Source organism: Cervus canadensis, chromosome 21 (genome assembly GCF_019320065.1).
Source record: "Cervus canadensis isolate Bull #8, Minnesota chromosome 21, ASM1932006v1, whole genome shotgun sequence".
NCBI classification, from domain to species: domain Eukaryota; kingdom Metazoa; phylum Chordata; class Mammalia; order Artiodactyla; family Cervidae; genus Cervus; species Cervus canadensis.
This window is the reverse complement of record NC_057406.1, coordinates 44,523,419-44,544,460: the sequence shown is the minus strand read 5'-3', so window position 1 is coordinate 44,544,460 and position 21,042 is coordinate 44,523,419. Positions and strand designations below refer to the sequence as shown.

General features: G+C 40.7%; 1 protein-coding gene and 1 non-coding gene across 2 annotated transcripts in view; one reads left to right on the top strand and one right to left on the bottom strand.

Annotated features, from left to right (window-relative positions):
* Positions 1-1,375: 1,375 nt before the first annotated feature.
* Positions 1,376-1,447, bottom strand: TRNAD-GUC. The gene has a single exon. It is a non-coding gene; the product is annotated as a tRNA-Asp (tRNA).
* Positions 1,448-1,858: 411 nt separating this feature from the next.
* The window catches only part of LTA4H (leukotriene A4 hydrolase), a 32,705-nt gene continuing 13,521 nt past the window's right edge, over positions 1,859-21,042 (top strand). The window contains exons 1-9 of the mRNA XM_043440608.1: positions 1,859-2,103; positions 6,926-7,056; positions 8,836-8,956; positions 11,208-11,276; positions 13,993-14,097; positions 15,091-15,143; positions 18,004-18,076; positions 18,345-18,485; positions 19,466-19,489. Coding sequence (XP_043296543.1) covers positions 1,945-2,103; positions 6,926-7,056; positions 8,836-8,956; positions 11,208-11,276; positions 13,993-14,097; positions 15,091-15,143; positions 18,004-18,076; positions 18,345-18,485; positions 19,466-19,489 — 876 coding nt within the window. The 5' untranslated portion in view covers positions 1,859-1,944. The remainder of the gene's footprint in view (positions 2,104-6,925; positions 7,057-8,835; positions 8,957-11,207; positions 11,277-13,992; positions 14,098-15,090; positions 15,144-18,003; positions 18,077-18,344; positions 18,486-19,465; positions 19,490-21,042) is intronic.

Sequence of the window (21,042 nt, the reverse complement as noted above, 5' to 3'; positions counted from 1 at the left end):
CTCCCAGCTGTTTTCACTGCTCTTTTTGCACATGATCCCTGGGCTGAGTTTACTCACTGTCATAGTTTCACTCACCATATGATGAGACTCTCATATCTACCTGAACCTTCCCCAGAATGTTTCAAGGATGTCTCCACTCTGACTCCCATACATTCTCAAACTCCATTTGTCCCAAGTTCAACTTAGATCTTTCCCACCTAAGTCTCTCCTTTTCACATAGTCTCTTCTGGTTAATGACTACCCAACCGCTGAAGCCAAGAATCTGACAAATCATCTTAGCCTCCTTCTTAATGTGACACCACTTATCTCTTAAGTATTCCTCCCATTCTTTCCCCTCTATCTCTACTAATTAGATACCTATGTCAGGCCCCCAGTATCTTCTTCCTGGACTATTTATTTTAGCAGTGGAAGTGAAGTGAAAGTCACTCAGTGGTGTCCCACGTTTTGGGATCCCATGGACTGTGGCCCCCCAGGCTCCTGTGTCCATTGAATTCTCCAGGCAAGAATACTGGAGTGGGTTGCCACGCCCTTCTCCAGGGGATCTTCCCAACTCAGGGATTGAACCCAGGTCTCCTACATTGAGGGCAGATTCTTTTACCATCTGAGCCACCAGGGAAGCCTGGTAGTTTCCAAATCTCCTGACACTGGTTTTGATACTTCATACCCATTTTCTGGGGTTTCCCTGGTGGCTCTGACTGTAAGGACTCTACCCGAAATGCAGGAGGTTCAGATTCGATCCCTGGGTAGGGAAGATCCCCTGTCAAAGGGCACGGGCAACGCACTCCAGTATTCTTACCTGGAGAATCCCATGGACAGAGGAGTCTGAAGGCTACAGTCCATGGGGCCGTAAAGAGTCAGATAGGACACTAACACACACAGTCATTCTCTGAATGCTACCAGTGTTCCTTTAATAACATGAGTCTGACCATGTAATTCCCTTGCTTAAACTTTTTCTATGAGTACCCAGTTCATGCATTTAAGATTAAAGGTCCAGCTGTTTAAAGTCCGTTGAGACACATTCTTCTCCAATTTTGCCAGTTTCAACTCTGAGGTTCCATTTTTCAGGCAAGTCATCCTTCAACCTCTCCTCACGTCCAGTATGCCCCAGCTCTGCATCCCCCTTGCGCCCACTGCTATCATAGAATTCTCATTACAGTATACTGAGGTAATAGTTCTAAGTTTCTAAGATGAGAATGTGGTTTATTTTCGTTTTGATCTCTAGGGCCTGGAAATGTACATACTGGGTTGCCAGCATGGAAAGCAGACACAAAACGGTTTTAAAATATAAACCTTGATGTTGACTCTTTTACAGTAGCTTTTGAAATGCTTGCATGAACCCTGCAAGGGGGAAAAAAAAAAAAAAAAACTTCACTGCCTCCCCGTCGGGGAATCGAACCCCGGTCTCCCGCGTGACAGGCGGGGATACTCACCACTATACTAACGAGGAATTGCACGGGAAACAGTCTTCCGACAGTTCTCTTATCTCTTTTGACCCCGCCCCTCTCACACCCCACAATCGTCAATAGGCCTGACATTTCTTCCACTGCTATTGCAACTTTCATCGAAGTTGAATGGAACTAAAATAAAAGCGTTCACTTATTTCCATCTGCTTACCCTTCCTCTAACTTCCATTCCCCTCCTTTCCCCCCACTCTCACTTTGGGAGCAATATCGATCCACTTCTACACCCCTCGACACACACACACACACACACACACTCCCAGAGAGCAAAGCGCACGCCTTGTCGCACTGCACCATGGGACTTGTAGTTCCATCAATGCCGCACCGTACTCTTTGCTGACTTCAAAGAACTTCCTTTCCCGGCGGACGCCGCGAACTCCTCCCCCTCTCTTTACCTCACACCTCCCTTCTCTCGCGCTCAGCGGAGTAGTCTGCTTGCTGAGAGCTGGGGTGCAGATCGTGTGCATCGGGACTCCTCACAGCCATGCCCGAGGTAGTGGATACGTGCTCCTTGGCCTCCCCGGCGTCCGTCTGCCAGACCAAGCACCTGCACCTGCGTTGCAGCATCGACTTTGCTCGCCGGGTACTGACCGGGACCGCCGCGCTCACCGTGCAGTCCCAGGAGGACAATCTGCGCAGCCTGGTACGGTGGGACCTGCTCCCGGGTGCCCGCCTCTCCCGGGCCACCCGTCCTCCGTCTCTCACCCCGCTTCGGCCCCTTCCCGGTGCCGGCCCCGCGTGCGTCGCGCATCCGTAGGTGCTCCTCCGCAGCCCACAGCCCTGTTCTGCAGCTCATCTTCAGCCTCCGCTCATTTCCCAGTGCCCCCGTCTTCAGCCCCTCACGCATCCCATATCGATGCCTCCCAACCCAACTGGAGTCTCTGCATTCCTTCTTTACCCACTATATATACCTGCCTTCTCCTCCACTCCTTTCCCCAAAGCCTCCTTCGCAGTTCCTGGACACATCCTGGTGCCCATTCCACGCCCCGCTCCTCACCCAGCGCTTAAGTTTCGTCTTGGCAGGAATTCTCCTTTCCCCGCTAATCCTAGCTCCCAGCGCTAAAGCCGCCCCCTGTGGTCGCCCCATTTCCTCGGCCTGCCGCCCAGAACTCCCTCCTCAGGCCCCAGAATTCTCCCAGTCCCCGGCACAATTTGCTCAGTCCACACTCTCAGCTAAGTCTCAGGCCCTCTGTCCTGTAGGTTCTCAGCCCCACCTCTCCCTCCCAGGCCCCTTTATTTCAACCTGCGGGTCTATAGGATGTGACCGACCACCATCTCCCTGCCAGTTCTAAAACCCCTCAGAATCCCGAGCCCTGCTGTAATATTTTCAGTCTCCGGATTCATGGTTCTTCCTACCTTTGCTTCTTATCACTCTTCTCTGAGAAAAATTTAAGGAGGGGGGGACATTCAAGCTTTATAAGGATGTCTCAATACAATTGATTAATAGTTGGTTCCCAGCAGCAAGTAATATTGCACTTTCTTAGAAAATAAAGACTTCTCCAAGCTCTCTAGCCACCAGAATGATGAAAAACGTGTTTAGCTTTGTGGAGTGTTATTATTTTATCTGTACAACATAGCCTATTTTCAGTGTTCTTAGTCAAGCTGTCTGATAGTATTTGAATTTCCACAATAAGGATTTTTACAAATAAAAGGAACAAGAAAACTAGCCACATATATTGCATAGTGTGGTGTTAGCTACTACAACCCAGCAATAAGCAACAGAGAAGGTATGTTGTAAGCTTGATAGGGGGAAATCAGTGGAATCCACTGATTGGGCATATTAGTAAGTTTAGATAAGAGTTGGTGGCTTTTATGACTTTCGCCTGCTTGAGTAATAGACCTGTACTTTGAGTTCATTGATATGAACCAATAAAGCACCTAACTTTCTTACTTTGTTACTTACCATTTTCCTAGACTAATTCTGGTTTGAAAAATCGGTGGACTCCTCTATGTATTGATTTGTAGTCCCCAGAAGTACTATAAGGAAATAAATAAATCAAAGTACTATAAGCAAGATCACAACTATTTCCTTATAGGCTGCACTTTGTCTGCTTGAAATACCAGGCTATCATTTATTATTGCAGACAGCTTTGCCCAGGCAGGATCGGCTGAACTGAAGTCCTCTTTGAATGCAATCTCTCCTTTTAGTAAAAGAATGAATTTTGATAGTTTGCCACTGCTTAATATGACCTTGCAATCCTATTTATAAAAATTAAACCTTTACCTCTGTTCCATGAGTAAGCTAGAGTTAGGATGCTTAAATTTTACATCTGTTCAAATAGATGGAAAAAAATAAAATAAAATAAAAGTTGACTACAGTAAAAAACAAAGTTCCAGTCTAAAAACCTGCTTGTTTTTTTGCATTCTGCAAATCTCAAGAGAAGATTTTTAAATTGCTAATTCCAACTAGCCAACTATCCAGTTTCCTTTGTTTTTCCTTCTTATTTCTTTTTTGATCAATTGCTTATTAACATTTATCAGTGAAATTTGAAGGGGAATTTCTTAAGTAATTTGGGAGTGCTAGCTGAGGTTAGGATTTGAGATACACAGCTTAAACATTGCATTTCCTGTTTTCTCTTGGTCCAGGACTTGTTTCGTGCATTAATTGGCACCTACAGTTTCTCTGGCACTGTGTTAAACCCTGGGAATGCCAGCCTAAGTAACATTCTTTTTCTTTTGAAGAGCCCTCAGTCTAATGGATAAAACAAATCCTTGTAATGTGGCACAGTCAGTGCTGTTGGGGAGCTGGGCCAGCTGCTGTAACAAACACAGAGGATACAGAAAAGGTTTCACAGAAAAATAGTTAAAACAGTCTTCTGATTCAGAACAGATTTGAAAAGTTTAGGGAATACAGAAAATAGAATATGTTCCACTGGGAAATGACCCAAATGATTCACCCTTATGGTTATAGTGAAGTGAAAGTCACTCAGTCATATTTGGCTCTTTGTGACCCTATGGACTGTATAGTCCATGGGATTCTCCAGGCCAGAATACTGGAGTGGATATCCTTTCCCTTCTCCAGGGGATCTTCCCAACTCAGGGATCAAACCCAGGTCTCCCATATTGCAGGCGGATTCTTTACCAGCTGAGCCATCAGGGAAACCGTTATGGTTATAAAAGTACTGTAAACATAAGTAGTTTATATACATAATATACTCCCATTCAGTTTTTACAACAAATCAGATATTCAGAAACAAGTACTGGAATATGAGCAGAGGAGTACCTTTATTGTTCTTAAGCTATAAAATCCAGTATTTCTGAATATGCAAGAGCGGGAAGATAATTCAATTTAGAGTAAGGGCAACCACTGAGGGACTCCCCAAAAAGAGAGAGTACTCCAAAATAATAATTGCCCATTGGAAGGAAAACTGATGGTACTCATAATAAATTTGGCTGCTCTTAAAAAACAAAGAAAAAGAAAGAGAAAAGATAATAAAACCAGGATGGAAATTTCTTCCCAGCCAAAAACACTTGACTCTAGATAAGAATAAAATTGTTGAAATTTCCTCAACTTATCACCCAGTTAACTGATCCAAAAAAGAGGTGACTGGAAAGTGACTGTTTCTTGGCAGTCTAATTTCCCATGCTATTCTAGGCCAGATTTCAAGGGAAAGATGTCAGAGGTAGGAAGGTTAGATAGTGAGCAGTTCTGAAAGTCCAGGACCTGACCTAGGGTGGTGGTAGGAGGAAAAAAAAAAAGTATGAGGACAGTGTGAATGAAAAATTTGTTAATTGGCTATGCAGGATTGGGGAGTGGGACCAATTGTGGATTATTTGAATGTTTCGAACCTTAGGTAAGTTGAGGAGTTCCATCAGCGGAATAGAGAGAGAGCAAACTTAGGGTACAGAAGGGTGGCTTTGTTTTTAAAATCTTCAGAAGCCTATTGAATATGAGATGCTATTTCCCCTGGAAATGTTAACCAGGCAGTTAGAAATACCTGCTGAAGTCCTGGGGAGGAGAGGCAGCTGCGAAAGATGGGTAGTCACCTGCACAGGGGTTCCAGGTGAAGATGTGAGAATGAGCAAGAACTAGGGATTGAAGAATATGGTAAGTAAACTGAAAGCCCAAGGCTAGTGCATGGGGACATATCTAGATTTTGTAGTTAGAAAGGAGGGGGAGGAAAAAAGCATTAGACAAAGAGGAGAATCATTGATGTGTGGAGTCAAAGCAGCTAAGGAAAGGGCTTCAAACAGATGGTACGGTCCACTGGGGCCATTAGCAGCAGAGGTCCAGGTTACTGAACAGAAAAGACCTGTTGACCAGGACTGCCCTTTCTGTGGCACAAAAACTAGAAGTCAGATTGAAGAGGAGAAAGGGAGGATAGATTGATGAGGAAGTGGAAACAGCAGCCATAGATAACCCTTGGAGTTTAAGGAAGGAAGGAGAAAAGTAGAATAGTTATCAGAGGCGGCAGAAGGATTGAGTGAAGTTTTAAAATTAATATAGGAAAAAAAAATTTAATATGGGAATCTGGTTTAAGTTGTTTGGAAACAGGCTTGTGGCATAGGAAGGTTCTAGATATTAGAACAAGAGGTTAGTTGAGAGATAATGAAAAGGTATGGGTTCTAGGGCTTAGACAGAGGAATATTGGGATGGAAAATCCTCAGACACTTGTTGCCACTCCCTTCCTGCCCAAAGCAGGTAATCTGCCTGGCAAGTAGATATGCACTCCCAATCTCCCAGTAACAGGGGTCCCCAACTTCTGGGGCCTGATAATCTGAGGTGGAGCTGATGTAATAATAATAAAGTACACAATAAATGTAATGTACATGAATCATCCTGAAACCATCCCCCCAAACCCCCTGGTTCATGGAAAAATTGTCTTCTGTGACACCAGTCCCTGGTGCCAGGAAGGTTGGGGACCACTGCTCTGTAGGGCCATTTGGTCAGAGTTGCCGTAACCAGGTTGGACTTTCTAGATACACATCTAGTGATACAGTCTAGTGTGATACAGTCTAGTGATAACGTCTAGTGTACACATCTCTAGTTGTACGTCTAGTGATGTACAGTCTGCTTATTTGCCTAATAAGCACCAAGATTTGTTTTAATTTTGGGGTCTATGAAAGTAGTACAGAGCAGTAGGACTATATGAATTCTAGGAAGAAATACAAGGTAATATATATTGAGGAGTCATGATGAAAGAACAAGTTATAGATAAGCTTTTTCAAAGTATAGAAGTTAAGTTTTAGGAGATAGAAGCAAAGGCATTTTCATTTAGATCTGACTTTTACTTAATGCCAGGGCTTCCCTGGTAGCTCAGACGGTAGAGGGGAAGTTTAGAGAACGTGGATTGGGACCTATGCTAACTGTCAACTCCTTTATTTCCTATCTTACACTCTGTATCTTACTGTTTTAAAGAAACTAGTTCTAAACTGAAATTGTAGTAAGATTGTAACTAACATTTAGTTTTTTCCAGTGCATAAAACAATTTTCTCATCATCTAAAAATACTGATTTATTTCTAGATTCTGGATACAAAGGACCTCACAATAGAAAAAGTGGTTATCAATGGACAAGAAGTCAAATATACTCTTGGAGAAAGACAAAGTTACAAAGGATCACCAATGGAAATCTCTCTTCCTATTGCTCTGTGCAAGTATGGATATTCTCATCTTTCTCTTTTATGGCCAAATAAGGGGAATATATATTTTCATTTTAGTTTTTTATTTCATTTCATATTTTTAGTTTGTGTGTATGTAGTAATTGGTACACTCCTCCTACCAATCTCCTGTTCAGATCGAAGCTTATAGTGAAAATTATATATTCCTAAGTTACTAAAGAAATTCACTGTATAAAATACTCAAAAATAGGACTTGATAACTGTTACTTCTTCACTCATCATGTCAGTAATACCTAGAGTGATGGTGGGAATGCCTTAAGGAAGCATTTCAGGGTCACCTGGGAAGCTCTTACAAGCTGTGTGTTTTTCACCTCCTCGCCAGAGGCTGTCCAGTTTTATTAATGGAATAACAATGACAAACACACAACCATTTCTGTGTACTAATCTTGGGATAAGTGCTGTAGATGTATTCTTTCTTCTCATCCCTATAGTAACCCTTTGTGGCATGATCTACATTTTACAAAGTGTTACTCTAAGGATTTGGGCTTCCCAGGTGGCCCTACTGGTAAGGAACCTGCCTGCTAATGCAGGAGATGTAAGAGATGCAGGTTCAATCCCTGGGATGAAAAGATCCCCTGGAGGAGGGCATGGCCACCCACTCCAGTATTCTTGCTTGGAGAATCCCATGGACAGAGGAGCCTGGTGGGCTATACACAAAGGGACATGACTGAAGTAACTTAGCTTGAATGCACTGTAAGGATTAAGGAGTACATCTGCGGCGCTTGTCCCAAGACTAGATTAGTGTGTAGAAATGGCTGTGTTTGTCATTGTTATTCGATTAATACAAGTGACAAATGAGGAAAGGGAACCTCAGAGAGAGAAGGTAACTTGTTCAAGAAAGTTAGCCAGAGCTGTCCTATTGGGAGTATATCCCACTCCTTGGTATGTTGGGGAGGGAATAAATGGTGGCAAACCATTGGCCTAGAACAAAGTCAATCTACTCCCACCTTGCAGCAGCCAGTGTTCTCTTATCTTCTCTTCCCATTTAAGAAAAAGAAAGGAAACGCACGTAATTTGTGAGGTATGTCATTAACCATATTCCGCAGATGAAGCAGCTGTGGCATAGGAAGGTCAGATAATCTGCTGGAGTTCACAGCACAGCCAAGTTCACAGTCAGTGGCAGAGTCAGGACTCAAGCTCAGCCTCTGGTCTCCAGGGCTCTTGCTGCTTCCTTGTTAACAATGCTGTTCAAGCTATCTGGGTGAAGGACCCAGTTTTTGTTAGTTCCAGTCCACCACAGGCTAATACTTTTGTAAAATGCAATAAAAACTAGTTACTAGGATGAAGAGATTAAATACAAACACATATGGCCTTATCATAGGTTTAACAGACATGAACGTTCACTCTCGAGTTCTTGCCTTAACTCTTCGGGTCACAGTTTGCAAGCTAGCATGGCCAGTGTGGTGCTCTGCCACCCCTGCAGTGGGCATCAGCATTCCAAAGTCATTTCTTCTGCCTCCCCACCACTGTAAAAGCTTTCCTGGTGTCACAGAAAAAAGCTGGGGTGTTCACCTAATATCAGTTCCTCTTACATCTTCATAAGCAGTTACCATGTAGGAAAAAAGACTCACAGGCTGACATTCAGGTAAGAACATGCAAGGCAAACATTCCTAGAACTTACTCTCAAGCAGTATCGAGACCTCATAAAATTCTGTTTATATTATTTGGTGTATATCATATTATTTATGTATTATGAATTAAAGTTTTAGTTAGATTGAATTGTATACTACTAATGTATTTGTTCCTCTCATACAGAAATCAAGAAATTGTTATAGAGATTTCTTTCGAGACATCTCCAAAATCTTCTGCTCTTCAGTGGCTCACTCCTGAACAAACTTCTGGCAAAGAGCACCCCTATCTCTTCAGTCAGTGCCAGGTAAAAAGGGCTTGGGATGGTTTATTATTCCCAGCTCATGCAACTGAATGAAGCAAAGTGGACAGTGGTCTTACGGATACTGGGGTCTTACCTAAGATAGTATTTTATCTTATAAAGACCACACATTTTCATTTATATCTCTCACCATTAATACATTCATATATTACTTTTAAAAAGAAACTTCCTTTCATTTGAAACATGTCTACCTAGACTGGACTATCTAGGTCATATTTATTAATATATTCACATCCTCAGCACCTACCATAGAACTTGGCATAGAGTGGGCACTCAATAAATGGTCTTAAAATGAAAGGAAAACACTGTTAAACAAAATATGTACTGGTTATGAAAACTGCTTAACAATAAAGGGAAGGATCAGATTTCCCATTCCTCTCCAGACACTATTGTCCAGAGATAACAACTGAGTTGGTCTGTAGCCTCCAGATTTTTCTTACACGTTTACAAATGTATACATTATGTATATATATTAATGTACCTTTAAGATGATATGATTTAGACTACATCTGTTTTCTGTTTAAAAACTAAAAATAACATAATTGGAGATAGTCTGTCACAAGAGTAATAAGTGTCAAACTTCTGAAAGAAACAAAACTAATTCTTTTAGCAATCAAATAGTTTACAATTAAAAGGATTTACTTCATTAAACATTGACTTTATTTCCAAGCATTGTGTAAGGTACTTTGCATATTTAATCCTTTAAATATTCCTCTGTGTAAGACACTATGGTAGGCTCACATTTGAAAACAAGTCTATCAGAAAGGAGGCAATGCTGGCAATGTTTACTTTTTATTGCCAGTTGAAGTTTTGTTTTTTGTCTAAGAGACCCTTAGTTCACTAATCTGGAAGAGATACCATGTTCTAGGCAAGAATGTACCAATTATACACTCCATTTCTTATCTGATTTTTGTCAGTAATTATTATGGAATGTCTGTAAACTAAAGTTAGCAAGAAATGCAAGATCTGTGAGTCACAAGAATGTGAATTTTGAACGTTTTATTCCATTTCTTATTGGAAGCAGTTTTTGAAATGGAGGAAAGCGATTTCAGTTAAATTACTGCAGTTGATAGGAAGCACATAGACATGATTTTGTTCGATGAGTTTGCTTATAGCTGTTCTCTATGCATATTTTCCTGGGTTTGGTCTTATCCAGTGACATACATATAAACCTCACCCCTGGCATTGCGAAGTCACATAACCAGGGACCTTTAAGGAACCCTAAATGCATGGTCTTAGAACCTTGTTTGGGGAGAGGAGACTATCTGGTTCTTCTAGTTCTGCTTAATCCAACTAGAGGTGAGGTCACTTGGACTCCTATATCTTTGGAGAATCTATTAGATCTGAAGTGGAAAGAGCTGGTGTCTGGAGAATAGAAGGAAGTTTGCAGAGGTGTGAAGTGTGTCTGGGATTTATAACAACCTCAGAGAGAGAGGTGAGTGTCAGTGTTCCTTCAAGCTCAGTGAAGTTGGGTTCCCTTTGCTCACCAGCAATAGATGCAGACTTATCTAACAACAGGCCAGGGTATGAAATCGTAGGTACTCTGGTCATTCTTCTTGATGGAATTGATCATTATGACAGATGGATGCAGAAGCAAAGAAATGCTCTACATATTAGATGAATGGATATGTCTAGATGGTGTTAAAAGAGACTTTTCTTTCCCCCTCCTGTCTTCCTAGTTAAAGTTTGCCACAAGATCAAAATGTCAAGATCTTAACCACATTGTCCAAGCTGTGTTTCTCAGAAAACTGGTGTCCCATTAGACTTTAATAATTAACCAAAAGAAAGTGGGTTTTATGTTGAAATAAGTATAAGAATTTGAACAGTTTCTTATTCTAGGTCTTTTTAGAGCCTTCAGAAGGCTAATGTTCCTGGTGACTCTCCCAGACAGGCATGTAACATGCCATGGTTCTCAAATTTACTTCACTGAAGAGCCCTTTTTCGACAGGGTACCTAACAACTTCTCACTGGGAACTACTGTTGCTCCAGAATCATTGTTTAACGTTTCTTCATGCTCCAACTGAAGTGTGAGGGCGGGGCATATATTAAAAGGGGAAATTAGATTTTTTTATCCACAGATCTACTTTTGCTACTTGAAAAGAGCTGAAGAAATGTGAGACATTTTTACTTTTAAAAAGAACGCATCTAAGAAAAATGCTGCAATTGTAATGACTTCTTAATGACTTGATTTATGAGTCAGGGAAACAGCTGTTTCTTTTTTCCCTCTCTCTCCCAGGCCATCCACTGTAGAGCTATTCTTCCTTGCCAGGACACTCCTTCCGTGAAATTAACCTACAGCGCAGAGGTAACTATTACTGAAATTATTAGCTGAATTAATTGTTCTGTATGAGTATTTTGATAGGGACTACACTAAATCTGTAGATTGCTTTGGGTAGTATGGACGTTTTAGCAATATTAATTCTTCCAATCCATGAACACAGATTATCTTTCCAAAATGAACCAAATAAGTCAATAATGATAAGCAGAGATAATAAATTTTTTTTAGCTAACAGTAGTTTAATTAATTAAATTCTGCCTGAAATATGTTAGAAAGATGGATCTCATTTTGAACCTCTGTCCCAAAGGCAGTTTCAAACATAAATGTAAAAAAGGGAGATGAGTATCATTCTGATTTTAAAAAAATTCAGAGGCTTTCCTGATGAAGAATCCACCTGCCAGTACAGGGTTCGATCCCTGCTCCGGGAAGACCCCACATGCTGCAGAGCGACCAGGCCCATGTGCCACAGCTATTGAGCCTCTGCTCTAGAGCTGGGAGCCGCAACTAGACCAGTGCTCAGCAGCAAGAGAAGCCACGGCAGTGGGAAGACCGCACACTGCAGCCAACAGTAACCCCCACTTGCCACAACTAGAGAAAAAACCTACGCAGCAGCCAAGACCAGGTGCAGCCAAAAATAAATAAAATTACACACACACAAAGAAGTCTAGCCCTAAAAACAGGGATTTGGGAGCAACTCTTTAACTTTGAAAAAGTTTGTCCGATTAAATGCTCTATAAATGCACTTTGTGCATTTTGCTTCAGTTATGTCCTACTCTTTGCAACCCCATGGACCATAGCCCACCAGGCTCCTCTGTCCATGGGATTTCCCAGAGAAAAATACTGGAATGGGTTGCCATTTCCTCCTCCAGGGGGTTTTCCGACCCAAGGATCAAACCCACATCCCTTCTGTCTCCTGTATTGCTGGTGAGTTCTTTACCACTAGCACTGCCTGGGAACTAGCCATGTAAATATCTATCTAGGTATCCTAATGGGCATATATTACAGACTTATTTGTATGCATTTCCAACTTGTTGTAGGTACTGCTAACCCTTTTATGAAAAGGTGGACTACTAGCCTCTGTCCCAGAGGCTAGACTTACTCAGACCAGGCAAATGGAACTGACGACTATCTAGTATTTATGGAAACTTCTTGATTCCCACATTGTCCCACCACAAAACCACCCTGAGCATAACGCTGCAGAAACTACAGTTGCAGGCCAAGAATCCCAGGATCTGGGCTCTTCTCCACCGCTGAATAACTGCATGACCTTGGGCAAGTCTTGTGACCTCACTACCTCAGCTTTCTCATCTGTATGACATATCACTGCCTAAATGAAGGGAGGAAGTGGAACCACAGTAGTCTCTAGGCTCTTAGCTCCAGGATCTGGGCTATAGCAGCACTGGTTCTGGAGCTCCTGATTCTGTGCTTGCCGCAGTAACAGCTTTGAGGGCTGGGCCAGGGTTCGATCCCTGGGTCGGGAAGATCCCCTGAAGAAGGGAATGGCAACCCACTCCAGCATTCTTGCCTGGAGAATCCTATGGACAGAGAAGGCTGGTGGGCTACAGTTCACAGGGTCACAAAGAGTCGGACACAACTGAGTGACTAACACTACTACGTGCAGACAGAACAAGAAAGTCCAGAATTGGAATGGGTGCTTGCCAAGTCACTAACACTCAGGGGATGGTCCTTTATTCTGGCATTCATTAGAAGTAACACTTTCAGAATCATGGAGCTAGGGTACACACGTCAGTGACCGTAGGTTTGCTCCATAAGGATCTTCTCCATACAAGGTTCCAGAGAAAATTATTTCACCTTTCTCAGCAATACGTTTAAGTTCCTTACACTCAAGACCCTTAAAAAGTGGAATTTGGGACTTCCCTGGTGACACAGCGGATAAGAATCCTCCTGCCAGCGCAGGGGGACACAGGTTCGATCCCTGGTCGGGGGAGATCCCACATGCCACGCGGCAGCTGAGCCTGCGCCAGGGCCGCTGGGCCTGCATGCTGCAAATGCGGAAGCCTGCTGCCTGGAGTCTGAGCCGCGCAACAAGAGAAGCACTGGGATGAGTCCCGCACACTGCGGCCGGGGAGTAGCCCCCACCGAACGTAACTAGAGAAAGCCCAGCCCAGCCAGAAGTGCAGGGATTAATTCAGATATTTTAAAAGCATAATTTTGTAACTCTTAAGTTTATGTTTTAAGTATTACATTTTTCAGAATTGAATTCTCTGTTCTAAAGTGAGGATAGCATCCTTTTGAATCTCTCCCGAGGGTATAGAGGGGATCAGGCCTGGTGACTGCCATTGTCAGGTGTGGTCAAAAAAATTATTAACATAATAAAAGTAAATGATTAAAATAAATAATGTATGTTCTTTGTAAGTAACATAAATTTAGGTTATTTATTCCTCACAACAATTCTATGAAGTATGACCCTCATTTGATTTAGGAAATGGAGGCACAGGAGGGTTATTTACCCAAGTCCACGCAGTTAGTAAATGGCGGAGCTGGGATTTTAATCTAGTTTCTACCAAATGCTTTCAATATGAATAGGTGAATGAATAGGTCGATATTTCACATTCAATTTTAAAGAAGCCAGTTTTACATATTGCTAATTCTGTTTATAAAACTGATACATATGACTGTATTGGGTTCATAGTCTATTGGATCAAGAGTCAAGAAGGCGGAAGAGGTTATTTTACATAGAACATTTTATTTATAACTGGTAATGACTTTTCTTCTTGATTAGGTGTCTGTCCCCAAAGAACTGGTGGCACTTATGAGTGCCATTCGTGATGGAGAAGCACCTGACCCAGAAGACCCGAGCAGGAAAATTTACAGATTCAGCCAAAAAGTAAGATCTTAGGGTCTAGATTTTGTGTTTTAGTTGGTGGTGAACTCCAAATAGCTTCTTCCCGTGTGAAAAGCAAAATGGCTTTTGAAATACTTCAGAATTTAGAAAGCAGCTTCTGCTTTTTTTTATTTCTTTTTCTTTTGCTCTTTTGAAATATTTAGTTCTGCTTGCAACGTTGTATTGAAGAAGGAAGGTGCTGGGTAGGTATGGTGGGGGTATGTCTGATGCCATTTTTGCTCATCTCAGTCAGTAGCAGGTTTCTTGTTTCTAAGTTACTTTGACCTGCCCTGATACCGAACTGGGGGTATATGTTGGCATAGTGTTCACAGATGGAAGAGCTATCTTAGACCAAAAAACAGTTATAGTCCATTAAGTTACAATTCCTAGGTAGCTGGTAGTTTGACTTCTATCTTTGACTTTTAATGAATTGTGTGTGTGTGTACATTAATGCTTTTTAAAATCATCCTCCTTAGCAGAACTTATAATTGAATCACAGTGGACAATTTTGCCCCCACCCCAGCTTCTGGGATTCTAAAACCTTTAGCATCCTTTCATTGCTGGATTATTTTGTATGTCTCTCAAATATGCCAGGAGTGATTTCAAAAAAGCAATTTAAAACGAAGTTTTTTAATTCAAGAAAAAAGGAGAAAACAAAGAGGAAAGCACAGTTGCCTTCTTACATGTTAATTTTTGTGAAATGCTTAGGATGTACCTTGTAATACTGTGCACTCATATGTTTCACATTTCAGAAGCTTTCCTTCCTAATAGGATAAAAGGGAAATAGATGTTTTGAAATGTTTTTATATTGCAATTTTGAACTGCTAGACCCCTCAAAAATGGGAACCATTTGAGAAGTACCAAAAGAAAGTAATCTACACTAATGTTTGGAGATTTGAAAGGAAACTTTCTTTTGAATATGAATTGTCTTATTTTGTTAACATTCTTAATCACTAATTCGAGCATGTGCTGTGTGTGTCTTGTTTGCCCCGTCAGGTTCCAATCCCCTGCTACCTGATTGCTTTGGTTGTTGGAGCTTTAGAAAGCAGGTGAGCTTTTGAACACATTTTGAAGTATACACAAAGATCAAATCTTAGGTGTCTTGACCCTCTGTCAGGATTTATTGTTAGATCATTTTTGTGTTTCTCAAGATAACAAGCTGACAGCTCTAGAAGTATTCAAATCTAATCATGAAATGTTCAAATCTAATCATGAAATGTGAATCACAAATTAATTTTAAATTAAAAGATCTTTACCAGTCACCCCTTGGAATTTCCAAGTATTAGAGAATGAGCATACTCTTACTGTTAATCTGGAGTCTAAAACAAGTTGAAACAAGTCAATCCTCATAACCTCCGTTTTTTCATCCTTCAAATTACGACATCCCCCTTCCTACCTCATTTGGTGATTATGTGCAACAAATGAAATAAACTATTTTAAAGCACTTGGAAGCCTAGGAATATTACAGAAATATAAGATATTTTGTTAAAGTTTTACCAGCAGCTAGAGTGCCCTTTTCTTAATTTTTTCTTTGTTCTTATTTCTAAACAACTGAAAACTAAGAATGGCTGTATAGTAATCACATTCTTTAAATTGCCAGAAATGTGGACGTGGTGGACATGTCAGGCAAACACAGCTTCTGGTCCAGCTCTTGAAGTTAACTATGAACATCCTTGGGTAGCTCACTTCTCAGGACGAGCATCTGTGAGCATCAGGATGAGTACTCACCAAGACATACCCACATCTCACTTCAGAGGATGCTGAAGGTTTTGGGGTTTTATCTTTGTCACCTAAAACCTAGAAATAATCATATGTACTTCAAAGGATTTTTGTGAGGATTGATAGACCCAACATATGTAAAGCTCCTGACATGTAGGAGGCACTCATTAAATAATAATTATCATCATTGTCATAGCAGTTGCCAATTAGCAGGTCTCATTAGGTACCAGCTGCAATGCGTCAGGCTTCCCTTGTGGCTCAGCTGGTAAAGAATCTGCCTGCAATGAGGGAGAGCTGGGTTCGATCCCTGGGCTGGAAAGATCCCCTGGAGAAGGGAAAGGCTACCCCCTCCAGTGTTCTGGCCTGGAGAGTTCCATGGACTGTACAGGCCATGGGATCACAAAGAGTCAGACACAACTGAGTGACTTTCATTTTCACTTTCCAGTTTATCATCCTCTTGAATCCTCACAACTCTGTGAAATGAGTACAATTACTCTTTCTCATTTTACAATAAAAAAAACTCAGTGAGCTTAAATGACTGGCTCAGCGTAGCAGAGCTAGAAAATATCAGAGCTAGGACCCATCCTAGGCCATCTGATGTTGGAGCCCCTGTAGCTTAGAACTCTGCTGTCTGGAGGAGCAGCCACTAACCACATGAGGCTTGATGTGCTGAAAGTATAAACTATACACTGGATTTCTAAAGACTTAATATGAAAAAAAAGAATGGAAAATATTTTACTAATAATCTTTTATGCTGATTACATGTCAAAATGATAATATTTTTGATATATTGGGTTAAACAAAATACAGCATTAAAATCGATTTCACCCTCTTCATTTTGCCTTTTTTTAAAAAAAAAGTGGTTACTAGACAATTTAAAATTACACATGTGGCTCACATTTGCAGCTCTCGTTAATTTATATTGCATAGCACTGATTACCATTTCTACTCACAGTGGTCTACAGACCAATAGCTTTGGAATCTCCCGGGAGTGAGTTAGAAATGCCAAGGACTTCCTTGGTGGTCCAGTGGCAAAGACTCTGTTTCCCCAATGCAGGGGGCCTGGGTTCAATCCCTGGTTGAGGAACTGGATCCTACATGCTGCAACTATGGCCTGGCACAGCCAAATAGATAAATATTTTTAAAAAGGAGAAAGAAATACAAGTCCTTGGGTCCTATCCCAGACCTACTACATCAAACTTTGTATTTGCACAAGCTGTCCAAATAACTGTGTGCACATAGATGCTTCAGAGGCACTGCCCTAGAATCCACTGCCTTTCTGGGGAAGAATATCAAGGCAAAGTCTTACTGTTTGGAGTTTGCATTGCATACAATTTTTAAGATGAAATTTAGATGAAAAAAAATTTTTTTGAGTTCTAGTCCTATATGTGATATATAGTTATATTTGTTTCTTGCTTTTATTTAAATTGTGGTTTTAAAAGAAAAACACAAAATTACAATAACTAACTTTAACATATAGTTCAGTAGTCACTTGTGTCATTATGAAACAAATCTGCAAAACTTTTTCATCTTGAAAAATGGAACCTCTGTACCCTTTAAACAACACCTCCATTTCCGCCTCCTCCCAGTCCCTGGTAACCACTGCTCTGTTTTCTGTTTCACTGAGCTTGACTACTTTAGACACCTCATAAATGGAATCATAGAGTATGTGTCCGTCAGTAACTGCCTTATTGCATCTGGCGTGATATCCTTAAGGTTCCTCCGTGTTACAGCCTTTGACAGGATTTCCTTCTCTTTCTATTTGTTTCTTCTTCTATGAAAGCGATCAACCTTAAGTGCATAACAGAGTTTACATCCACTCCTGTTCTAGAATAATCTCTTATTGAGCTGTGACTGGGTTTCTACAGTTGTAAGACTGAGGGAAGAAACTAGATCCCTAAGGGTCTTACTCAAGCCAGTGAGCTAACCTTTGGGGGCACGTAGCGTCTAGGTTTTCACGTGGCTCAAACTGCATCCCTTTATAGACAAGCAGATTTACTGTCGCATGTACAACAGGAGGTTTGTACCTCAGGAAAAAAAGAAAAACCACTTAGCCTCACCTCCTCCCCATAAGCATGTGGTAAATCATACTCCTGTCAGGATTTGTGTGCAGACACTTTAAATCTTTCCTAGAACCAGGTGAGTAATTTGCCCTGAATTTCATTTTTATTGAGCCTTTTCATTTTGCAGGCAGATTGGCCCAAGGACGTTGGTATGGTCTGAAAAAGAGCAGGTGGAGAAGTCTGCTTATGAATTTTCTGAGGTTGGTCATAAAGTTACCCTTTTTTAATAACAGTGATAGTAGATTTAAGAATTTGAGTATGAAATGAATGGTTTTAAGTAATGCGGTAAAAGAGTTGAATAGTGTATCTTATTTTATGTGAGTTTGCAGTTGATGCATTTTTTGGGTATCATTTTCATTTAAAATAGCATCATTAACTCATAACCTTCATAGAAAGCAATGTATACTTTTAAGAAATTTATTATGGCAATGATTAAGATGCACAAATATCTATGCATTCATTTTCCAGACTGAATCTATGCTTAAAATTGCAGAAGATCTGGGAGGCCCATATATCTGGGGGCAGTATGACCTGCTGGTCCTGCCGCCGTCCTTTCCCTATGGTGGCATGGAAAACCCGTGTCTCACTTTTGTGACTCCTACTCTGCTGGTGAGTATAAATTTTTCTTCATCTGAAGTTGAATTTGCCTCAAACATAAACCTAGATAAGAAGAAACTTCGGCTCCTAATATTGTTGTTTTTTTTTTAAGTCTTTTCTCATTTATGTAATTTTTGTTTCTGATTTTATTGTTTGTTGTAGTTACTATCATCATATCAACTTCTAACTTTGCCATTTGGGAGAAAATAATATAGGTTCAAGGTGCTTTGGGATGCTGGGACTGGAGGGTTGTGTAATAACAATCTATTGATGGATTATGTATCCAGAGAAAGAAACAATACTATTTACACTTGACATGTAGGTTCTGGTTAAAAGCAAAACAAAACTCCATTTACCATGACTAGGGAAGAATTAGCCCATAGTATATAGCTATATTTTACATGCCTTTGTAAGCTACTTTAACAGAGAAGGAAATGGCAGCCCACTCCAGTGTTCTTGCCTGGAGAATCCCAGGGACAGGGGAGCCTGGTGGGCTGATGTCTATGGGGTCACACAGAATCGGACACGACTGAAGTGACTTAGCAAGCAAGCAAGCTACTTTAAATCCTTCCTAGAACCAAGTGACTTATGGATTGGCAACTAAATAAATAAAACACACCATAGTAGACACAGGACACTACAAAATTTTCTTAAATATACTGTAGGTATTAAGGAGAGAATGAAAGAAAATAAGGGTACATTTAAAAAAATGGAAGAGGACAAATGTTTCTGGGAAATTAGAGACAAGTGTACTTGCTTCCTGGTATTGGGAAAAAATCCCAAGATTAAGGAGAGAAAGAATAATGCTATTTTCTAGTCCTGCATTTTTAAAAAATTTCCTAAATACATGTTGCATTTGAACTATTTGGAGTACAATAGCAGAAATACAGTGAACCATAAATGCAAGAATATGTCTTGACATAGGCTGTCATTTAGATATAGTCTGTAATTTGATTTCTGAAATACTAAGGTAATTTTCTTTATTTTTTTAGGCTGGTGACAAGTCACTCTCCAATGTAAGTTAAAATGTATTATCTTGTTGCAAAACATTACTACACTGTTTTTTTTTTTCTGAAACCATCCAACTTTAAAAAAATTAATTTATTTTTTAATTGAAGGAAAATTGCTTTACAGAATTTTGTTGTTTTCTGTCAAACCTCAACATGTATCAGCCATATACTACACTGCTGTGAAAAGAAGGGAAGCGAAAAGCAAAGAAGAAAAGGAAAGATATACCCATTTGAATGCAGAGGTCCAAAGAACAGCAAGGAGAGATAAGAAAGCCTTCCTCAGTGATCAATGCAAAGAAATAGAGGAAAACAATAGAATGGGAAAGACTAGAGATCTCTTCAAGAAAATTAGAGATACCAAGGGAACATTTCATGCAAAGATGGGCTCAATAAAGGACAGAAATGGTATGGACCTAACAGAAGCAGAAGATATTAAGAAGAGGTGGCAAGAATACACAGAAGAACTGTACAAAAAGATCTTCACGACCCAGATAATCACGATGGTGTGATCACTCACCTAGAGCCAGACATCCTGGAATGTGAAGTCAAGTGGGCCTTAGGAAGCATCACTACGAACAAAGCTAATGGAGGTGATGGAATTCCAGTTGAGCTATTTCAAATCCTGAAAGATGATGCTGTGAAAGGGCTGCACTCAATATGCCAGCAAATTTGGAAAACTCAGCTGTGGCCACAGGACTGGAAAAGGTCAGTTTTCATTCCAATCCCAAAGAAAGGCAATTCCAAAGAATGCTCAAACTACCACACAATTGCACTCATCTCACACACTAGTAATGTAATGCTCAAAATTCTCCAAGCCAGGCTTTAGCAATATGTGAACCGTGAACTTCCAGATGTTCAAGCTGGTTTTAGAAAAGGTAGAGGAACCAGAGATCAAATTGCCAACATCTGCTGAATCATTGAAAAAGCAAGAGAGTTCCAGAAAAACATCTATTTCTGCTTTATTGACTGTGCCAAAGCCTTTGACTGTGTGGATCACAATAAACTGTGGAAAATTCTGAAAGAGATGGAAATACAGGTTTCTCAGGTGAGAAACCTGTATGCAGGTAAGGAAGCAACAGTTAGAACTGGACATGGCCCAGCAGACTGGTTCCATATAGGAAAAGGAGTACATCAAGGCTGTATATTGTCACCCTGCTCATTTAACTTATATGCAGAGTACATCATGAGAAACGCTGGGCTGGAAGAAGCACAAGCTGGAATCAAGATTGCTGGGAGAAATATCAATAACCTCAGATATGCAGATGACACCACACTTATGGCAGGAAGCGAAGCAGAACTAAAGAGCCTCTTGATGGAAGTGAAAGAGGAGAGTGAAAAAGTTGGCTTACAGCTCAACATTCAGAAAACTAAGATCATGGCATCTGATCCCATCACTTCATGGCAAATAGATGGAGAAACAGTGGAAACAGTGGCTGACTTTATTTTTCTGGGCTCCAAAATCACTGCAGATGATGATTGCAGCCATGAAATTAAAAGACATTTACTCCTTGGAAGGAAAGTTATGACCAACCTAGACAGTATATTAAAAAGCAGAGACA